General features: G+C 41.7%; 1 protein-coding gene across 1 annotated transcript in view; it reads left to right on the top strand.

Annotated features, from left to right (window-relative positions):
• Window positions 1–21,887, top strand: part of LOC310948110 (mucin-5B-like) — a gene marked incomplete at both ends in the record, with an annotated part of 43,945 nt that extends 22,058 nt beyond the window's left edge. The window contains 27 exons of the mRNA XM_083915124.1: window positions 140–296; window positions 4,341–4,469; window positions 4,876–5,026; window positions 5,133–5,176; window positions 5,266–5,493; window positions 5,593–6,294; window positions 7,282–7,803; window positions 8,125–8,565; window positions 9,502–10,134; window positions 12,945–13,081; window positions 13,278–13,449; window positions 13,617–13,864; window positions 14,109–14,292; window positions 14,498–14,678; window positions 15,162–15,340; window positions 15,475–15,544; window positions 15,655–15,785; window positions 16,642–16,676; window positions 16,786–16,954; window positions 17,039–17,134; window positions 17,247–17,290; window positions 18,173–18,295; window positions 18,652–18,747; window positions 19,584–19,712; window positions 20,273–20,312; window positions 21,060–21,183; window positions 21,662–21,887. Coding sequence (XP_083771250.1) covers window positions 140–296; window positions 4,341–4,469; window positions 4,876–5,026; window positions 5,133–5,176; window positions 5,266–5,493; window positions 5,593–6,294; window positions 7,282–7,803; window positions 8,125–8,565; window positions 9,502–10,134; window positions 12,945–13,081; window positions 13,278–13,449; window positions 13,617–13,864; window positions 14,109–14,292; window positions 14,498–14,678; window positions 15,162–15,340; window positions 15,475–15,544; window positions 15,655–15,785; window positions 16,642–16,676; window positions 16,786–16,954; window positions 17,039–17,134; window positions 17,247–17,290; window positions 18,173–18,295; window positions 18,652–18,747; window positions 19,584–19,712; window positions 20,273–20,312; window positions 21,060–21,183; window positions 21,662–21,887 — 5,391 coding nt within the window. The remainder of the gene's footprint in view (window positions 1–139; window positions 297–4,340; window positions 4,470–4,875; window positions 5,027–5,132; window positions 5,177–5,265; window positions 5,494–5,592; window positions 6,295–7,281; window positions 7,804–8,124; window positions 8,566–9,501; window positions 10,135–12,944; window positions 13,082–13,277; window positions 13,450–13,616; window positions 13,865–14,108; window positions 14,293–14,497; window positions 14,679–15,161; window positions 15,341–15,474; window positions 15,545–15,654; window positions 15,786–16,641; window positions 16,677–16,785; window positions 16,955–17,038; window positions 17,135–17,246; window positions 17,291–18,172; window positions 18,296–18,651; window positions 18,748–19,583; window positions 19,713–20,272; window positions 20,313–21,059; window positions 21,184–21,661) is intronic.
• Window positions 21,888–23,285: the final 1,398 nt, after the last annotated feature.

The raw sequence follows: 23,285 nt of genomic DNA, 5'->3' as shown, positions 1-23,285 counted from the left end.
TATATGATATATGATATTCTATAAACTGTTCATATGTCCTATACTAAAACCTTAATTTTGTAAAGTATTTAGTGACTGTAGTTGAGCTGCTCTGTCTTCTCCATTACCTCATTCGTGTATCATCATACACCTGTCTTAGGTGGATCCTGTTCCATACTACGATGCATGTGTGTTTGACTCATGTGCCTGTGACACGGGGGGAGACTGCGAGTGTTTCTGCACTGGCGTGGCCGCTTATGCTGAATCCTGTAATCAAGCTGGCATCTGCATAGGATGGAGAACCCCAAAGATCTGTCGTGAGTAACCAAGATGAAACATTACTTGTTGAAAAGCTACAATAAGCATTCGGTTCATACAATTCATCTAAGCTAAACTTATTTTTTAACCAAAGACGAGTCAGGATTGCACAAGGTAGCGAGCAAGAGTGCCCAATCTTTTAGTTTAATGACTATCAGTGCTCTGATGTAATGTCACTATAATATCAGAATTTATACAACAGTTAGTTCCGACCAAGTAATGTGATTGAACAAAAAGCATTTCATGAGTGCTGACAGTTCAACATCACTGGGACCTAACTGTACATTAATTACGCTATTGGTCATTGGTCTATCTGCCTTACATCGTAACAAACTTTGCATGGCAAAAATGAATATATTTCCACAAATGATATTTGAGTTAAAGATATAATCTGTAATTTCCATCTATTTAATTGTTTTTTCATTTTTTTCTATCACAGAGTGAGTTAAAACAACAATGATTGATTATATGACCCACTAATGAAAGCACTTGTTGCCTCTTTGCTGAGTGTTCCAATATATGTGTGTCTGTGGAGACATTCCCTCACTAGATGTAAATAAGCTGCCATGTTAGTGAGGCTGCTGACAGCAGATGGTCTGTCGGTGGAAGTCGACACTAACAGTTATTCTGCGTTTCATTGTTATTGGAGTCAAGCTTGTAGTAAGGGCAGAATTGTAATAGGTGTGTGTGTGTGTGTGTGTGTGTGTGTGTGTGTGTGTGTGTGTGTGTGTGTGTGTGTGTATTTCGGGGGGAACATATAGGGGTCGCACAGGAAGTAGAGAGGTGAATGTTTCAATAAAGTTTACAAAAGAGCAAAAAAAAAGTCAACACACATAGTGACCATGAACTTCAATGCCAGTTTTGCTCATATTACAGTCAAGAGAAGACTCTTGCACAATAAATGGAAACACAAGATAAACATAACTTTACATGATATAGCTGGCCTGCGGTAAAATGCAGACCTAGCTTACACAAATTAGCAAGCTAGTGAGCAGGAAATTGTTTATGTGTTGCTTCTCCAGTCCAGTTAGGGAACTTCTTGTGCCAAAGATAATAACGGAGCCCACCCCTGGAGTATGCCATTATGGCTCATGTTCCCCTCTTGAGATTGACAACCAAAAAAAGTGAGTGACAACCTGTGACTGTGGAACCAGAGCACGGTTAGCTCGATATAAACACCTGCTTTGTAGCTTCTGACTGCAGGACCACATTCAGGCCACAGTGATGTGGTGTAAAAGGATCAGGGACCTAAAGCATGCCTGCCAAGGTCCACATACCTCAGTTGCTGTAATGAGTAGGCCTTAAGCCTCACTGGCCTCTACCTTGTGATAGCTGCCATGTCCTGGCTGATCTAACACTACCATCTCCATCAAAGCCCTTTGCCTCAGCTAACATACTTCCCTGACCCGTTCGAACATCTACATGTCTGTGGCGGACAATTTGTAGTAGATGTCCCACTGGAGTTCAGGAGCTGCAGAGATGGGCTGCTAAATCTACAAAGGAGATCCAGCCACATCCATAGCTATTAATGCTCCTTTCCATCATGATGGTACTTAAGTACTACAAGAGGCCAGAGGACACATCAGAGGATGCCATACAGGCTTTGAATTTTCCAGGTAAGTCTGAATTATCCACAGGCAAGCATGGTCTTGAGATCCCAGATGGCTGACTAAACATCAGATGAATTTGAAGAAGACTAGGTGTGCAGGGGTATGAGATGGACAGACCTTAGCTATTCACAGCATGGTTTGCAGGTACCTGTTACAAGTAGGTGCAAGCGCAAGTTGGCCGCCACCTGTCTCTCCACTTAGATCATCTGCGATCATCTTTTTTATTGTTTGATTTAATCTATGCCACTAAGATCGAGCCGATCGCTATTGTGGGCTGGTCACTTGGGAGGACGCTAGCAACCAGTGTTTCAAGCCATAAAGCATGGTCACTGAACCTGCCAGAATCTCAGCTAACTCAGCACAGTAAGTTACATTGCTTGCAAAGTTAACTGAACACTGTGGACATGTCAAGACATCATTGTGGATTCCTGTTGAAGATGCCAACAGTGTCTTTATTCATATGACTTCGACACAAACAAAACATTTGCTGCCGTACCTGTTTTCTACGTTTCCTAAGCCTGATTTGACTTCATAAGTCATGCATTCATTATTCTCACCATCTTTGATCTCTCTTTGACTCTTTGATCACCACCGGCCCCACTGTCACCACCACTGCTGCCGGAGAACTGGACTCGACTGTCCCATGTCTGGATGTCAACATTGCCCATGCTGCAGGCCACTGGGCCCAACTGACAGCGAAGCCAAAGCACCTGATTAGTTTCACTCTTAGTCAGAAGGGTAAACTTGGTGGCTCCCCTGTTGTTCCCAACCACCTCAGGCTGATCAAAAAGCATCCTGTTGCCGTCCATCTCTTCTGTTGACCATCACTCTCATCTACATGCACCCTCATCAAGCTGTGTTCCCCAGCTGCATAAATCCGTCTGTAGATGGTAAAAGCGGCGCACACCATGGATGCTGAGCATGCTCTATTTTGTCCTAACAGCAGCCTCTACCCCTGTGCTGCCTTTCTCCCTCTCAACACTTATTTTCTGGGAATCCATAACTCGGAATATGCATTTCTTTAATGCAGTTACACGCTGTTTCCCTCCTACCACAGCCTTGGACATTCACAAAAAGCTCCACAGTTTATGGCTATCACTCCCGTCCTCCCCAAGAGTAGGCTAAAGTCAACGGGAGAACAAATGAAACAGCTCTTTAACAGTCCTAATTCTGATATTAACCATCTTTTAAATTTTCCAAGCATTGTGGAAAATCCATTTTTATCTTTGTTCCCACTCCTGTAGTATGAGCTTACAATGTGGGTTTTAATGACAATTTTAACCAGTTTTGGAATCATTTCTCTTTCCAACAAGGATAGTATCCACTCAAATAAGACTTTTCCATCTCTGACAGCTCAAGAGGTTCAGACTAAGGTCTCATCTCTTATGCTCCGCTTCTACACAACCATCATTGAAAGCATCCTTACCTCATCCATCACAGTCTGGTTCAGCAGTCTCAACTCACTTTCCTGAAGGAAACTGCAGCGCATCATCAACCCATCCCTTGAATCACTTTACCGCAAATGGACACTTTGCATAGCTTTGCATAGGAACCTGTACAAAGCTGTAGTGTTAACGAATTCAACCAGCCTGGCTGTGTGGTCAGTAAAAAGAATCAATCAATCAATCAATCAATCAATCAATCAGGTTTTTGGATGCTGACTGCTAAAATGCAGCACATGATGCTGTCTCATCTGTGTGGTTTACTTTTGATGATAAAGATAAATTCAATTCAATTCAATTCAATTTTATTTATAGTGCCAAATCATAATAAAAGTTATCTCAGGACCCAACAATTCCCCCGTAGAGTACGGTGGGAACGAAAACCTTCCCTATTACAGGCAGGAACGTCAGACAGACCCAGCTCTGTGGAGGACGGCCATCTGTGTTGACTGGTTGGGGAGGAAGAAAAGGAGAGAGAAAGAGAGAAAAGATGGACAGATGGACAGAGAGAGACAAAGACAGACACAAAGACAGAGACAGACACACTTCCAGTAACTATAATATTATCTATAGTAATGTGAATATGACTTATATGTTATGGCAGTAAATACAGCAGAATAATAGAAACAAGCACAGCTAAGGTGACATTTTAGACTAGTGATAGCATATATGACTAATAGTGATAATAGCAGCAGGAAGCGTCATGCAGGACCACGGCAGCAGGAACCTGGTTCCACAGGAAAGGAGCTTGGAAGCTGATGATAAGGGTAGTTTATTGCATAGGGGCACTGCAGTTTTACAGTTGTCCTCTCTATTCATTCGTTTAATAACATTAAAGAAATTAATTTAACAGAAATTGCAGTTGAATTGTATAAAGGTAAAGGTTATTTTGAAAGGTAAAAATAAGGCTACAACCACACATCTAAAATCATCTAAACCATCTTAAAAGTGTCTGGAATGTGCCTTTGTAAAGTGTTATTACCTTTTCCAGCTCTCTTCTGTGATTACTACAATCCCCCTGGGGAATGCGAATGGCACTACAAGCCATGCGGGTCTCCTTGTATGAAAACCTGTAGGAGGCCCTCAGGCAGCTGCTCCACACAGATACCTCCTCTAGAAGGTAGGATTTAAGGTTTTTATGATGTGAACTAATCAAACAATTTGAATTCAAGTTTTAAGATTGAACTAGTGATGGGAAAATAGGGATTCATTAAGCTATATGAACCATTTTCTTTCTTTTTTTTCAACAAAGGGTTGAAAGCACACTGACTCACCATTCATTGAGTCAACAGGCTCACTCGCCATCATTTATCGCTAGAATGAACACATCAACTGTCTATTTACATTGGATGTTGTTTGTTGTTGCTGTGTTTAAAACGTTGCTTAATAATATCTCTCATTCAACCACAATGCAAGGTGAACACACAAAAAACACGTTCAACTGGTGTTATTAGTTAAGTAATGCCAACAAGTATTTAGGAACCTGTTTCTTTCATTGAACATACAGCCATTTGTTTCTCAAATAGGTTGCTATCCAAAATGTCCACCTGCTCAGCCATACTTTGACGAGGACACAATGACGTGTGTTTTAAAAGAGCAATGTGGCTGCTACGATACAGAGGGGAGACACTATGATAATAGTGACACAGTGCCAACAACTGAAAACTGTCATACATGGTAGGTCTCACCTGTACCAATCAAATCTATAGAACTCTGTGGCAGATTCAAATAAAATGCAAACAAATCAAAACTGACAACATATTTCATATTTTCTTTCTTGAAGTACATGCAGTTCAATGACCATCCAATGCCGTTACGATGTCCAAGGTATGTAAAGATTTGGAGAGATTATGGATTGTAAAAATATGTAGATATGTTTGGTTAATATGTTAACAATACATCTAATCTCTTTACAGCCTGTACTTGCACATATCATGGAAAAAAATATCCCTATGGCAAAACCATCTATAACACAACAGATGGACATGGCAACTGCATCACAGCAGTGTGTGGGAAGGATGGTAGCATTGACAAGAGGTCATATCCATGCCCAGTAATCGCTCCGACAACACATTTGCCCACTGAAACTCCTACAACAGCCAGCCAGTCTCCTACCACCTTTGTTTTTACATCAGCCACACCAGGTATGTGACTGGTATTCATTTTGGAAATTGAAGACTTATTCAGCTATACAATATAAGATAAAAAACATCTATTATGTGTGTCCACAGAGCAACATACAGTCACAGTCTCATGTAATCCGTGTGAATGGTCACCATGGTATGATACCAGCTTCCCCACACTGGGAACTCCAGGAGGAGACAGTGAAACTTACGAAAAGATTAGAGAGGCGGGGCACAAGATATGTGCCAAGCCAAGCCAAATCCAATGCAGAGCTGAGAAATTCCCTAATGCCACCATTGACAATGTGGGACAAATGGTGCAATGTAATCTGGCTGAGGGGCTGACATGCAGAAATGAAGACCAGTCAGGACCATTGGCCTTGTGCTTTAACTACCAAGTCCAAGTTCTTTGTTGTGACTATAGTGCATGCCCAACAAAGCCTACGTCTTCTACAATCCCTCCAAGCTCAACCACAAAACCCCCAATTATACCTACAACAACCGAACATGTTACCAAGACACGTTGTCAGGAAACATATTGCTATTGGTCACAATGGATAAATTCAGACTACCCTGAATATGGTTCTAAAGGTGGGGACAATGAAACCATCAAACACATCATCCAGAAAAGATATAAAATCTGTGAGAATCCAGTGGCAGTGGAATGTCAGGGTGTGAATTATCCAGGAGTTCCCCTTATACAGTTAGGACAAAAAGTGACATGTAATAACCAAGGACTCCTGTGTGAAAACAATTTACAGTATCCTCCCATATGTTTGAATTATGAAGTCAAGGTAAAGTGTTGCAAGACAGTGCAGTGCAGCACAACACCAAAACCTACTATAACTTTTACAACCATACCAACTACACCACCTTCAACTACAACTGCTACACCCCCCAACACCACTGAAACAACTATAGCACAAACAACTCTTAAGGCTCAGCCACCTACAACACCTTCAACTCCTTCAACTACAGTTCCAGCGACAACACCTACAACTATGACAACCACTACACCTTCTCCAACGACTGAAACAACAAATTCTACTTGGCCACCTACAACTACACCTTGCCCTGGGGGTCATGATATGACATGTGGTTGGTCAGATTGGCTCAATGTTGGCAAGCCCACGCCAGGCCCTGATGGTGGAGAACATGAATCCATCCAGCAGATAATCTCTGCTGGTCATCATATATGCTCAGCTCCTGAAGAGGTCCAGTGTAGAGCTGCTCTTTACCCAGGTCTTTCCATGTCACTGGTGGGACAAACTGTGACTTGCAATAAAGATGTTGGTCTGATATGCAACAACAAACAGCAAGGGCTTCAGCAACAGTGTTTTGATTATGAAATTAAAGTTAAATGTTGTGGGTGTCCAACACCTTCAACTCCTTCCACTACAGTTCCAACTACGACAACCACTACCCCTCCTCCAACAACTGAAACAACAACTTCTACTCGGCCACCTACAACTACACCTTGCCCTGAGGGTAATGATATGATATGTGGTTGGTCAGACTGGATCAATGTTGGCAAGCCCACACCAGGCCCTGATGGTGGAGAACATGAATCCATCCAGCAGATAATCTCTGCTGGTCATCATATATGCTCAGCACCTGAAGAAGTCCAGTGTAGAGCTGCTCTTTACCCAGGTCTTTCCATGTCACTGGTGGGACAAACTGTGACTTGCAATAACGATGTTGGGCTGATATGCAACAACAAACAGCAAGGGCTTCAGCAACAGTGTTTTGATTATGAGATTAAAGTTAAATGTTGTGGGTGTCCAACACCTTCAACTCCTCCCACTACAGTTTCAACTACAACTCCTTCAACTACAGTTCCAACTACAACTACCACTACACCTCCTCCAACAACTGAAAGAACAAATTCTACTTGGCCACCTACAACTACACCTTGTCCTGGGGGTCATGATATGACATGTGGTTGGTCAGATTGGCTCAATGTTGGCAAGCCCACGCCAGGCCCTGATGGTGGAGAACATGAATCCATCCAGCAGATAATCTCTGCTGGTCATCATATATGCTCAGCTCCTGAAGAGGTCCGGTGTAGAGCTGCTCTTTACCCAGGTCTTTCCATGTCACTGGTGGGACAAACTGTGACTTGCAATAAAGATGTTGGTCTGATATGCAACAACAAACAGCAAGGGCTTCAGCAACAGTGTTTTGATTATGAAATTAAAGTTAAATGTTGTGGGTGTCCAACACCTTCAACTCCTTCCACTACAGTTCCAACTACGACAACCACTACCCCTCCTCCAACAACTGAAACAACAACTTCTACTCGGCCACCTACAACTATACCTTGCCCTGAGGGTAATGATATGATATGTGGTTGGTCAGACTGGATCAATGTTGGCAAGCCCACACCAGGCCCTGATGGTGGAGAACATGAATCCATCCAGCAGATAATCTCTGCTGGTCATCATATATGCTCAGCACCTGAAGAAGTCCAGTGTAGAGCTGCTCTTTACCCAGGTCTTTCCATGTCACTGGTGGGACAAACTGTGACTTGCAATAACGATGTTGGTTTGATATGCAACAACAAACAGCAAGGGCTTCAGCAACAGTGTTTCGATTATGAAATTAAAGTTAAATGCTGTGGGTGTCCAACACTTTCAACTCCTTCCACTACAGTTTCAACTACAACACCTTCAACTCCTCCCACTACAGTTTCAACTACAACTCCTTCCACTACAGTTCCAACTACAACTACCACTACACCTCCTCCAACAACTGAAACAACAACTTCTACTCGGGCACCTACGGCTACACCTTGCCCCGGGGGTCATGATATGAAATGTGGTTGGTCAGATTGGCTCAATGTTGGCAAGCCCACATCAGGCCCCGATGGTGGAGAACATGAATCCATCCAGCAGATAATCTCTGCTGGTCATCATATATGCTCAGCTCCTGAAGAGGTCCGGTGTAGAGCTGCTCTTTACCCAGGTCTTTCCATGTCACTGGTGGGACAAACTGTGACTTGCAATAAAGATGTTGGTCTGATATGCAACAACAAACAGCAAGGGCTTCAGCAACAGTGTTTCGATTATGAAATTAAAGTTAAATGCTGTGGGTGTCCAACACTTTCAACTCCTCCCACTACAGTTTCAACTACAACTCCTTCCACTACAGTTCCAACTACAACTACCACTACAGCTCCTCCAACAACTGAAACAACAACTTCTACTCGGGCACCTACGACTACACCTTGCCCTGGGGGTCATGATATGAAATGTGGTTGGTCAGATTGGCTCAATGTTGGCAAGCCCACATCAGGCCCCGATGGTGGAGAACATGAATCCATCCAGCAGATAATCTCTGCTGGTCATCATATATGCTCAGCTCCTGAAGAGGTCCGGTGTAGAGCTGCTCTTTACCCAGGTCTTTCCATGTCACTGGTGGGACAAACTGTGACTTGCAATAACGATGTTGGTCTGATATGCAACAACAAACAGCAAGGGCTTCAGCAACAGTGTTTCGATTATGAAATTAAAGTTAAATGCTGTGGGTGTCCAACACCTTCAACTCCTTCCACTACAGTTTCAACTACAACTCCTTCAACTCCTCCCACTACAGTTTCAACTACAACTCCTTCCACTACAGTTCCAACTACAACTACCACTACACCTCCTCCAACAACTGAAACAACAACTTCTACTCGGGCACCTACGACTACACCTTGCCCCGGGGGTCATGATATGAAATGTGGTTGGTCAGATTGGCTCAATGTTGGCAAGCCCACATCAGGCCCCGATGGTGGAGAACATGAATCCATCCAGCAGATAATCTCTGCTGGTCATCATATATGCTCAGCTCCTGAAGAGGTCCGGTGTAGAGCTGCTCTTTACCCAGGTCTTTCCATGTCACTGGTGGGACAAACTGTGACTTGCAATAAAGATGTTGGTCTGATATGCAACAACAAACAGCAAGGGCTTCAGCAACAGTGTTTCGATTATGAAATTAAAGTTAAATGCTGTGGGTGTCCAACACCTTCAACTCCTTCCACTACAGTTTCAACTACAACTCCTTCAACTCCTCCCACTACAGTTTCAACTACAACTCCTTCCACTACAGTTCCAACTACAACTACCACTACACCTCCTCCAACAACTGAAACAACAACTTCTACTCGGGCACCTACGACTACACCTTGCCCCGGGGGTCATGATATGAAATGTGGTTGGTCAGATTGGCTCAATGTTGGCAAGCCCACATCAGGCCCCGATGGTGGAGAACATGAATCCATCCAGCAGATAATCTCTGCTGGTCATCATATATGCTCAGCTCCTGAAGAGGTCCGGTGTAGAGCTGCTCTTTACCCAGGTCTTTCCATGTCACTGGTGGGACAAACTGTGACTTGCAATAAAGATGTTGGTCTGATATGCAACAACAAACAGCAAGGGCTTCAGCAACAGTGTTTTGATTATGAGATTAAAGTTAAATGTTGTGGGTGTCCAACGCCTTCAACTCCTTCCAATACAGTTTCAACTACAACACCTTCAGCTTCTTCAACTACAATTCCAACTACAACACCTTCAACTACGACAACCACTACACCTCCTGTAGTGACAGGAGAAATAACTCAACCAGTTACAGAGCCACAAGTTTGCCATTGCCTTCACAATGGTACCATGTACCCCCCAGGTAAGTTCAGATTTACAAAATACACTTTTTTTAACAGCATTTATCTGCTGAGTCACATACTCATACTTATACTATTCATTATATGTAGACTTTGTTCAGATCGTGCATGTGCAATTACCTTGTCGTCATCAAAATACAAAATAATGTAATTCCTACATAACACTTTTAATAGTTGGCCAATTTACTGTTACTAACTATTAGTACTAACTATTTTACATTTCGTATGTTCCAAACCATCCTTCACTACACAGAAATAAATGAATTAATAATCTACATCAGAGAAAAACTACTAGGTTTCTGTACAACCAATTCAGGGCAAGAAATCAGGAGCAGTTAGATAGTCAGACGTATTTAAAACACAGGTTTGCCATACTTGAAAGAATAAAGGGTAAAGCGACATTTAATTTCATTAGAAGTGTAGTCACCGATCTGGACAAGCTATCAAGTTGTGTACAACTGGTTTCATTCCCGAGTTAAAATAAAGTGTAGTTTTCCTTTAATCAAAACTATTTGAATTTTTTAAACATAGCTACAAATATACAAACAGCAATGACTTTCTAAATTTAATTAGCATCAGCAAAAAGATAGCAATATGTCAAGAGAATCACATCCAGGAGTAGTCCTGTGTTTTCGTTTTGCCCATGCAGCATACAACTGAAGATCCTTCGTGTCAGCATGTCAGGTAGAGCGGCAAGAGGCAGGACATGATAACACCAGACCAGTTTGTAATTTGGTCATTAACATTTGAGTCTTTTGACGTTCCTTGAATTTGTCTGAAGATTTCAGTGTTGGTCCTTAGTGACAGAAGTTGCTGAGTCTCGTCGTCCCTCCAGTTAAACATTTTCGTTGCCGTCTTTGTGTAAATCACCCTCCTTATTCACTGTTGAATGCCTCAGCATGATATAAACGTTACATCAATACACCCATCGCTCCAAGGCTGAATAAACCTGAGAATGAGTGTCTCTTTTTAGACATAGGCTAACTCAGAGATCAAATAATCTTTGTACTAGGGAGTAGGATATTCCGATTAAATTGGACATTTGCATTCTCGCATTCAGCCAGGTAATGTCTTGATAATTTCATGTTTGCAGTGTTGTTGTTTAAAAGGTGCTTGTGGCAGCAATCACATTAATTACATTCAAAAATGACTAAATAATGTCAAATTTCAGTTTCAGTTTGCACTCTTCCCTTTCTTTCTTGCTTGCCCACATATAAGCACTTTTGGTTTCTCTCTGAATGTGCAAAACACCAATGATACTGTAGCAGTGAAGGAATGGTTATGCAATAAGGTTTGGCACTTCATCAATTTGCAACCCAACACAGTCATCACTGGCCACCCTTTGGCTCCACCATTGCTTTATTAGATATTCCATTTAGGTAATATGTGGTAACTCTCAAATGTTCTCTCACTCACTGTGTCTCCATTACAAAAAAAGTACCCCAGAGGTATTTGCCAGACCCTGGAGGTGAGGTTTTCGCTCTGAATGGGTTTCGAATGCCGCATAATTGTTTAGCAACAGTTTCGAACATGGCGTCACATAAATACGTGAGGCATTTAACACAGAGTTATATCCAATCACCAACTAGATGTTAGGGGCAATTCAACAATAGAGTCCCGCCTTATACAGGGTACTCAACTGTAATGGAAATGCACCTATTGTGCGGTAGATTAAGTTCATATAATAGCCTGGAAATCCAGACCCACATCCATCCAGACATAAGAACAGAACACTAAAACATCTTATTCAAGAGATGTAGGTAACCTTTACCTCCTGTTTCATAATATCATAGCTGCAAACTATATCATCCTTTGTGAAGCAAGATATAGAACAAGATGTTGTAACACAGCTATTTAGACAAACCTCTCAAGTGCATGATAAATTTGCTCTGGCAGATATGTCTATCTCATCTGGGGTGGGTTTAAGACAATGATTGGCAGCAGCACTGTCCAGTCTGCAGGTCCATCATGGTCAACTTACCAGGCAAAACCGAAATCAAAATGTAAAATTAGGCACTAGGCTTTATGAATCAAAATTCTGTTACTTTACTGTCTATTTCTTGCATAAAGTATTTTCACAAACATTTGCAATCCAGCTGCCATTGTTGTCAATGGGCCCAAGCACAGCCGATTTATTAATGTGATTGGTTGTAGGTCAAGTTTTGTTGCTGGGGTTACTTGTAGGTCTATCAAATTGTGTCCAGAGTCATTTTGCCCTGCATCATTGATAATGCTCCTTGGATAGCTAAAGTGAACTGAAAGGTTCCAGACTAATATGCACTTAGGTTGCGGACATATGATGAGTCTGGTGATGCTTGGCTAGCTGAGACTGTGATAGCTCCCTCTTTATTTAACTCTCTGACTCTGTATTCCCACAGAGATCAGCTCTACATATCATGATGGTTTGCAATTTAACGGTGTGAATTTGTTTCTCAGAGTTTAATATAAGACAACATTTGCTTATTTACTCAACCCCTACAAAAGAATATCTGCCCAAAGTGAAAACTGAGACAAACGAGAGAGAGTGGGTAAGACACGAATATGTATATTTATGGTTGCACAGGTAGTTGAGTTGATGAGACACAGGTGTTGCGTTAATGGGACACAGGTTGTTTAATTGTGAGGCGTGAGTGGTGGAAGTAGTGAAGGGAGAGGGGTATGGTCTTGTTCCTGAACCTCAGTTAAATTAACTGCATTTAAATAAATTATGGGATGCAGAGTGCATAGTGCATACATTTGTGTGATATATGATAAATAAGATAACACATGTGACAGACTCCTTTACAACACTCTTCCTGTGCCTCATTTTCAGATTCCATAGTCTACAATGAGACAGACCATGATGGCCACTGTTACATAGGGATCTGCAATGAGAGCTGTCATGTAGTACCCCGACACCAACAGTGTAAACCTAGGAAACAGTGTGTCACTGTAAAACCTCATAGAGAGGTACTTCTTTATTTCCCTTTCATACATTTTTAACTTTGCTTTTTATATGCAGTTGTTAAGCAGTACTACTCAATCTTCAAAAGGCTATTATTATATGTGCTATGGGTTTTGCATGGGTTGTTATTTTGGTATTCTATGACAATATTTGTTAATTGTTTTGTTTTGTTTTAATTCCAATCTATGTTTGTCCTCACAGGATGGAGAAAGTTGGAAGGAGGGTCACTGTCTTGAAGGAAAATGTGCTGATGGCATAGTGACTTATAACGAGACACAGTGTCCATCTCCAAAGCCTGTAGTGTGCGCAAATAACTTCCCTGCTATTGAAGTGTTGGATGATGATGGTTGCTGCTTCCACTATGAATGCCAATGTAAGTCTGACCTACTAAAATATTGCTTGGGGCAACGTTGAATATTTTACCTGAAGCAATATTTTCTTTTCTTTTCCTTTTTTTTGTAACACTGGATATTGTGTCTCAGATAATACCAGATTACTTGAAATGTAATTTTAAAAATGTAATGTTTGTATCATGTGAAGGTATCTGCTACGGTTGGGGTGACCCCCATTATGTCACCTTCGATGGAACCTACTATGGTTTTCAAGGCAACTGTTCCTACTGGCTAATGAAAGAGATCTTGCCCAAATATAACTTCAGTGTTATGATTGATACCTACTACTGTGGTGCTTCTGATGGCTTGTCCTGTCCTCAGTCCATCACTGTTTTCTACAAAAGCTACAAGATCTTTATTACTCAGAAGGATACCAACGGCATTTTCATAAATCAGGTAATGCAATGGCACGATTAACTTTCTTCATTTTTTAATTCAAACTGTAGCCATTAGCTCAGGAGCGGCTCCCCTTTTTGCCTTCAATGCAAATACACCCACTGGTTTGGACTAAATGTATTTGACCTAACCCTAATTTGTAAAACTGTCCAAAGTAAGGTTTACTATAGCTGCATTGGACCTTACAAATAAGTTTGTAAAAGGAATTTATGACACGTATATCACAATTCTTTTTGTCTTTTAGATTTCTGTGAATGACAAGCATGTGAGTCCTGCATACCAGAATGGTGACATCCGTATAACAACCACTGGTATTGATACAGTACTTATCATCCCTAAAATCCACGCCAAGGTCACCTTCTCGGGGCTCATTTTCAGTATCTACTTGCCCTATGGTGAATTTGGCGGCAACACTGAGGGACAGTGTGGTGAGTTCTGCTGTAGAATTTTTACAGCAGTTGATAAATGACATATACTATATATATATATATATATATATATATATATATATATATATATATATATATCTTAAATATTGTGTGAATCTAATATGTACAAACAATGCAGCCAATTGAGCCTATTAGACACTTTCTGCAAACAGTTTGAATGATAATATTGAGGCTTTTTGTCTAGGCACATGTGACAACAACCGAACAGATGACTGCATGTTGCCCAGTGGCAAAATTGATCCTTCATGTCCTGATATGGCACACCACTGGCACGCTAACGACAGTTACTGTGAACAAATTCCCCCAACACCAACACCTCCACCTGATGCCTGCAATACAACAATCTGTGAGATCATCAAGAGCAGGTATTTGGGTAAGGGGTAACCATGTTAGAAATCGCACCAGTGAATAATATATATCTCATATACAGTATATATCTATATCTCAGCTGAGGACTTCATTGTATTGTGTGTGTGTGTGTGTGTGTGTGTGTGTGTGTGTGTGTGTGTGTGTGTGTGTGTGTGTGTGTGTGTGTGTGTGTGTGTGTGTGTGTGTGTGTGTGTGTGTGTGTGTGTGTGTGTGTGTGTGTGTGTGTGTGTGTGTGTGTGTGTGGTCCTGGAGTCAGGAACTACCACAGAAAGCACATTGCCTGGTTTTTATATGTCTGTTTTATATGTTCAGACAGATTTAGTGGAAGTAGTAAAGGGGCCATTACCCCACCATACTCTATCACCGGCTTGATTTGGTGTTGTGGCTGATGTGATCCCATCACAAGATGGTCTCACTTACTTACTTACTTACTGCAGTGCACAGAGCTTTATACTGACTATAATCCCCATCCTCTCCAGTGTGTTTGAAGCTTGCCACAAGATCATTGACTACAGTCCATTTGTTGTGGCGTGTGAGTTTGACGTTTGCCACATGCACATTAATCACATCGGCTGCACCAGTTTACAAACATACGCTGACGCCTGTGCTGAGTCTGGAGTGTGTATCGACTGGAGGAGTGCCACCAAAGGAGTCTGTGGTATGCAAATAGAATATGTAATGTTAAGTCAAACACTATTACAGTTACTAATCACTGTTACTGATCATTTCCCCAACATCACATCAATGTCCCCAACTAGAAAACATGTCTGTTGTGTCTTCATCTCTTCATAGATTATAAATGTCCAAGTCCCAAAGTGTATCAGGCCTGTGGCCCTCTGGTGGAGCCTACCTGTGATTCCTGGTATAACAACTCCCCAACATACTGTTTTTTGCTCATCGCAGTTAATCCATTGTCATTCATTCATGATTTGATCACATCCAACATCAAGGTGTGGCTTTTTGTGTCTGCAGGTACAACCAGAAATTCATCTACACTGTCAATGAGTTCAGCGCCATGACAAATGTGAAACTAGAGGGTTGCTACTGTCCAAGTGACACCTTCCTCCTCTCTTCCAACTCAGATGAATGTGTTCCCACCTGTGGTAAGAGCATAGCAACACTTTGTGGCAAAAGCTAAAATCTGCATAGGGAGGAGGGTCAGGGTGGACGATGGGTGCCAAAACACAGTAATTTCACCCGGGGGACTGGCGTTCATGTCCCAAAAGTAGTAAGACAAAACCCAATTTCTGATCCTAACCAAGTCATTTGTTGCCTAAAGTTAGGGTTTAATTCCAGCTTAATATCAGCCCATGGTCTTTTTTGGCACTTACACTCATCAAATAAGCCACTGAGACAGTTTTTTTTGTGTAACAACTTTTAACGGAGAAATCCGGGAGAGTAGCTAACAGCCGAATGCAACTAACACGGATTAGCTCGGAGTGGTACGGTGAAGGCATTCAAACATCTTTTTTAACCACTAATACTGCTGAAAAATAACAGCAAACCTCTGCAGCAGCATGAGAAGAGTCCTTACACAGAAAGCTCCTTCCTATGGGATTGACTTTGGTAATCCACTTGAATGGACTTTACTATGAGAAGAGCTGGTACAGGGGCCAGTTGGTAAGTCTTTAAAATCACTATTTTAATAAACTCTGGGTTCACTAACTACGTTGTTGGTGCTTCATTTTGTTTTTATGTGTAGGGAGTGGGCCATGTTCAGCTGTTAGCGATTCTCCTGGATTTCTTTATTAATAGTTGTTACAAGAAATAAAAACCTGTCTCGATGGCTTATCGGATGTTTCTAAGTGTCAAAAAAGACCATGGGATGAATTTGCTCCAGAGTGACACTTTAACCGGAATGGACACGTTCTGTTCGGTTTATAGGGTTAAATAGAAAAATCAATAAAGCTCCAATGATTAATGGAAATTACTTTATGCTTTATATTTTTCTCCTAATAGAAATCTGTCGGCTGCCAAATGGAAAATGGACACAGGTAAATGATTTGTCTACAATGTCCAGTCCCTCTTTATATAAACGTTTGACAGACCAGTAATAGCTGCTAATGCCTCCTCCTAATTCTGCAACAAACCTTGTGTCCTCAGGCCAATTCAACATGGATAGAAGACTGTAAGGAGTGTATATGTGAGGAGGACACACTGCAGATCAGCTGCCTTCATGTGTCCTGTCCAGCACAGCCATCTGTCAGCTGTGACCAAGAGGGTCAGGTCAAGGTCACTGAGACTGTTGGCTGCTGTCAAAAGGAGAAGTGTGGTAAGTGAGAAACATGAAGGTGGCAACCCCAAATACACTCTCTCTTTTTAGGTATAACATTCCCCCGTCTGTGTCTGTGAACAGAGTGTGATGTGAAGCAGTGCCCTGGTTTGCAGGCCTGTCCTGTTGGTTTTACTCTAAACACCACTATGGGAGTGTGCTGTCTGAACTACTCCTGCGGTGAGAGTGCTACATATGCATGTTACTGTAACTTCATAGCCTGGTTTCAGTTCTGCCACTTGGGTTGTTGCATTTAAAATACATGTATTGATTTGGTCTATTTCCTTCACAGTGCCTAAAAAGGATGTGTGTGTTTTCAACAAGGTTGAATATCAGGTGAGATCTCACACCTACCCACCTATAATATTTCTAGATATAATAATTGGTAATGGATGAGTCTGATAATTCTAATAATAATAATAAACATTTCACACTTTTCACACAATATGTAGCTCAAAATGCTTTACTACCAAATACCAGCACATTAAAATAAAGGCAAATAAACAATAAAATAAGACAATAAAGGACAGTAGATCATAAAATATATGAGTGAAATCAAGAACAGAGACCATTGAGAATATTAAAAATGAATGAGATTAATTGAAAGCTAGTAGAACAGAATGTAGAACGGTCCCAAACCACTAAGAGATTTAAAAACAAGAAAAGATCCTTCAAATCTATTGTGACAGATACTTGGAGACTTGTTTTGGTTAGGGTTAGCGGGTAGGAACAGCCATATTGTTAAGTGATAAAAAGCTGTTTTGGTCAACATCTTTACTGTACTGTCTGTGTGAAGTAAAGTTTAATTCTGAATCCAGAAGAAGTCTTAGTAGTAGAGTATTGTAATTGATGGATAGCGATGGATGTATTATTTGATCAACGATGGTTTCGGGATTTAAATGACAAAACATAAAGTTCTTTATCTATAAACATGTGTGCACAAGATGAGAGCAAAGATAGAAGTAACTAAGTTATATGTGTAATAGCTGTGTAGTATTTTAGAAATTAGCTATTTTGGTTAGGTGAGTGTAATTTCTGACAGAACAACACCGTCTCCTTTTTAGAAATGAAAATTCATAAGCAATAAAAATCCCAAATCCTACTTTACTTGTTACACTTGTAAAACCTAATGCAATCTAATACAGCAGCTCAAGCATGCATGCATATTTTAGTGGTGCTATGTGTATATGTGCAGACCTTCTCACTCTGTCCGTCCAGGTTGGAGACCTGGTGCCCATGAAGCCATGTGAAAAGTGCAGTTGTAGTCCCAAGACAGAAGACAGCAGCCCTCTGCACCTGATCGAGTGTCAGCCTGTACCCTGTGACACACACTGCCCTGTGGTAAGATGAGTGTCCCTCTCTCTCCCTTGCTCACACACTCACTTTCAGTTTTTAGCTTTACTGATCAGCACCTTCATACACCTCACTACACCATTGAACACAGAGAGGCAGAGGGACTTCATTCTCTGCTCAGGATGCCATTCCTCCACTATATCTGCACATAGAAAATAGTATTTGTATTGAAACGCATCAATTGAGCAAACCTACTGGGTACAGAAGAGCACAAACTCAATCTCAAAGGGATCATTTTGCCAGTTCAGATTTAGCACATCACTATGTAAAAGATGTGATCTATCAGCGGAGCCTCTGACAAGTCATCTGTAGGAATAAGAGTTTGTCTTTGTGTCTCTGTTCAGGGTTATGAGTACCAGACCTTACTTAACCAGTGCTGTGGGAGGTGCGTCCAAATCAGCTGTGTTGTTGTACTGCCCAACGCCACACACCCATTAAAGGTTGGTCTAAGTGTGTGTGTGTGTGTGTGTGTGTGTGTGTGTGTGTGTGTGTGTGTGCGTGTGCGTGCGTGTGTGTGTGTTTGTGTGTGTTTGTGTGTCTGTGTTTGAAGCCAAAGAGCGCATGACATAAGTATTGATGTATCTATAAGGTCACTCAGGTTTCCAACATCTCTGCTGTCTATAAAGATAATCACATTGCAATTGTTTGTTGTTTGTCCTTTCCAGCTATTACAGCAGAACACGACATATCCACAAATATGATAATAGAGCAAGCCACTCTGTGTATGTTATGGCACTGTAGACCTTTCAAATCAGTCTGATGACTAAAGGCAAACATAATTCATAAATGTCAACTATGCTGTGTTTGGAACATCTTTGCCAATTAACTATTTGTTATTGATTTAAACATACAACACCTCTGGTGATGCTACTGGGTACAGACAGTATGGAGTGTAACTGGAGAAGCCAGTTCGCCTCCTGGGTACTGCCGAGGTGACCTCGAGCAAGGTGTCTGTTAAGGCATGCATATAGGTCCTGTTTGTGCATGTGTGTGTACTTCATTTCTCGGTGTGTGAAAAGTGTTAAATAACAATAGTGAAAACATTGAGGGACTAATAAAGGTATGTTTTAGAATCAGCACAAATCAACAAGGGCTGAAGGTCATCTTTATTTGATTAAATAAGGCAACAGAGAGGCAAAATGGCTCAGAGTCAAAGACTATAAGAGACAAAAGAACAGTCCACATATGTTGATATGTAGATGATAGAGACTCTGATACAGCCTGTCTGGGAGACTGTTTTTTTATGAAAAAAAAATTATGTTCTGTTATTCTTTAGCCTGGCACCATTTGGACTCCCGCTGGGAACCCCTGCGTGAAGTTTGAGTGTGTGATGATTGCTAACCAGTTCATCACCGTAGAGGCCAAGACTGTCTGCCCTCCCTACGACCCTAATGAATGCATACCGGTGATTGCACACACACACACACACACACACACACACACACACACACACACACACACACACACACACACACACACACACACACACACACACACACACACACACACACACACACACACACACACACACGCACACACACTGACTTCCAGGGTGGAAACAATATCAGCATCCCTGTTGCAGCTGGTAATGACTAACAGCTACCAAGCAGTCTGAACAAAAACATGTAAAACACTGGATATTAAATCAATGGATTATTCAGTGCGTAAGAAGTCAACGTGTGCAGCGATCCAGCGGTTTTTGACAACAGAATACTGATGTGTAAATGTGTGTGTGTGTGTGTGTGTTTGTGTATGTGTATGTGTGTGTGTGTGTGTGTGTGTGTGTGTGTGTGTGTGTGTGTGTGTGTGTGTGTGTGTGTGTGTGTGTGTGTGTGTGAGTGTGTGTGTGTGTGTGTGTGTGTGTGTGTGTGTGTGTGTGTGTGTGTGTGTGTGTGTGTGTGTGTGTGTGTGTGTGTGTGTGTGTGTGTGTGTGTGTGTGTGTGTGTGTGTGTGTGTCTCCTGCAGGGAACAGAGACCATAGCTCCAGACGGATGCTGCCGTGTCTGTATGTATTGCTCTCTATTGACCAAACCATCATAGCTTCTGAGCAAAACCACTGTGAACAGCTCTTACCAAGTCATAAACCAATCACAATTATGATGTATTATGACTGTTTATATAAGTAAAAGATAATGTAGAGTGAGCTAGTCATTATTGTGAATGCAATCTTAAATCACCCGCTTAGCTACTTACTAAAGAAATGAATAATTTCACACAAAATATTCATCTCATTGGAAAGCAAATTGTTTTTGTCAGAGCTCTCGTTGAATTTGTCCGACTTCTTTGTTTCTTTCATTGGATTGACGGAAATGCTATAGCACCGGCCTGTTATTCACAAATGTTAGACTGTAGAATGCTGTAATTGGCCAATCCGAACCAAGTATTCAACAAAGTTGTGTGATAAGACAGAATAATGCATTGTGATGGTATCTAGAATATATTCCACGTATGGGCCTGATATCATATGGTTAACTAGATGAGACTACACTGAAGCCATCATTGGTTTACTGAGCCTCTTCATATATTCTGCTATTAGTTTTTTATTGGTAATGGTCCAGGGCACTGTCCTGAGCACAAAGAGCTTAGATAAGTTCTTCCTGCTCAGTTAAATTTGCAGTTAGAATTGTTTTACACTAAAAAAAACAATAACTTTTTCCATAATGGTTTGCACCCAAGAAAACCAAGTTGTGTTTGCACCATAATCCACAGATGCTATGATCTGTAAATCAGAATGTTTCTCTTGCTTGCGCAGGTATTCCCAAGGGTCAACCATGCAGTGTGACCACCACTACTGTGGACCTGGAGAGCCAGGGCTGCCACGCCAAAGACCTGGTCAATGTCACATCCTGTAGTGGAGCATGTGGCACCTTCACCTTGTGAGTCCGTCTCATGCCATTTTTCTTATCATCAGTGTCATGGAAAACTCTTAAGATCTTCAAATAAATATTTCTGTTGTATTTCTTGTCAAATTAAAAGATCATCTCCATTAAAAAGAATGTTGATAATCCGTGCAGCAGAGGCCTGAGATATCCGGACTTTTAGTTCAGTGAATTATTACTTCCATTATACAACACAGGATTGCACAATGTAATGCAGTTGTATCCCTCTCCATGCAACACATATATACTATATATACAGAGTATTATTTCCCGCTTGTTATCATCAGGAATGATTGATTTTGCTCAGTTCTGTGTGACTGTGACTGAAAGTGTTCACAACTTATCATAACAATATTAAGGAGATTCTAAATTTAGTAGTTTAGAAAGCTCTTCTTACACTGGATGATTTGCCCTCTTCCTTTGTCGCCTCGCTCTTTTACCCTATCTTGACGCCCTCTTTTGTCTCTTCTCCCAGCTACTCCACCAAAATGAGATCCTTACAGCACACCTGCTCCTGCTGCCAGGAGGTGGCTACATCTGAGCGACAGATCCAGCTCACCTGCCCTGACAACACAGAGCTCACCTACACCTACACCCACATCGACGCCTGTGCGTGCCTGAAGACAGAGTGCTCTGTGTTTGGCCGCAGTGAAATGACAACCCCACCCTCCAGCGCCAAGTCACGCAGACACAGGAGATAAAGCAAAAACTAGGACATGCATATATACATTTGGCCACCTATGTAATGAGCATGAATTCATTGGACCATATTCTGAACATAACTGAATCAATATCAACATCATCTTGCAAAGTTCATTTCTATATTTATGTCTAATGTATTAGTGCACTTTGATTTAGCTTAATAAGATTATAACCCAACAAAGATGTCATTAATAAAAATCATACTTTAGCTGCAGGCTGGGCTTCTCTGTTTGTATCCTGGTTTGTGTGTGTGTGTGTGTGTGTGTGTGTGTGTGTGTGTGTGTGTGTGTGTGTGTGTGTGTGTGTGTGTGTGTGTGTGTGTGTGTGTGTGTGTGTGTGTGTGTGTGTGTGTGTGTGTGTGTGTGTGTGTGTGTGTGTGTGTGTGTGTGTGTGTGAGCGAGAGAGTCTGACAAATCACCACCCTTTTCTTCAAAATACAATCAAACCTCTAAAACAAACAACAAACATCAGTTGTCATATATACATATTCAAAATTTCGTGTCATCACACAAGGAAGGAACCTTTTCCCTCACTTTAAATGGCAACTTGGAAGAAAACAGCTTATCTTTAAACAACAGAGAGCAGAGAGACAGATTGGCCGTAAGTCAGGGACAACTTGACTCTCTTTAGATTTAAATTGTAGGTGCAACCGGCATTCCAAAGATGGTTGTTAATTTCTGGATTAATGTGAACTTTCAGTTTGATTATGAGAAGGCCTCAGCCTGATCAAACAAATGGAAAGACTAGGCCCGAAAGCCTGTCAGCCTTTGTCCCTGAGGGCATGGTCACAGACAAAGGCCTGCCATGCAACCTTACCCCACAACAGGTCACATCCAGGTGTGAACTCCCGGAGGGACCCCCGACTGTCAGTTCATTGGCTGACCTGACCTCTGGGGATGACATCATCAGTGTCTATAAAACTGTAGGACACTGCTCACGCTCTCTCCTGGTCCCTCTCTCTTGGCCTCTCTTCCTTGGACTCTCTTCGAATCCCCACACTCAACTCGACGCTCTCCTGCTGGATCCAGGGACCAGCTGCCCGCTGTCCCTAGGCCTTGAACATGGCCTGTATGGAGTAGGATCACCAGCCAGGTTAACCAACCGGTTACCAACTCAACTGAGCAGAACAAAGACCGATCTGAGTCCTCTTTTGTCTAAGAGCAATAACCAAGACATCTCCCATCCCATGGACTGGTAACTAATCACCAACTGGGCATTACTACATGTTATAAGACTGTATGAACGGCTAAGCATAGAACTGTGACTTTGTTATAACCTGAAGTAGAACTTCTGAGGTCCAGCCTGCTGGCCTTTGTGTAACTTAGGGCGCACTCACACTGTCCTTCCGCACCGGGCCAAAACCGCCTGAGAGAGGTGGGCTTTTGTAGAGCCTGTTT

The sequence above is a fragment of the Echiichthys vipera genome (genome assembly GCF_963691815.1).
Source record: "Echiichthys vipera genome assembly, chromosome: 1".
Lineage (NCBI taxonomy): Eukaryota > Metazoa > Chordata > Actinopteri > Perciformes > Trachinidae > Echiichthys > Echiichthys vipera.
This window is presented reverse-complemented; position numbering and strand designations above follow the sequence as displayed.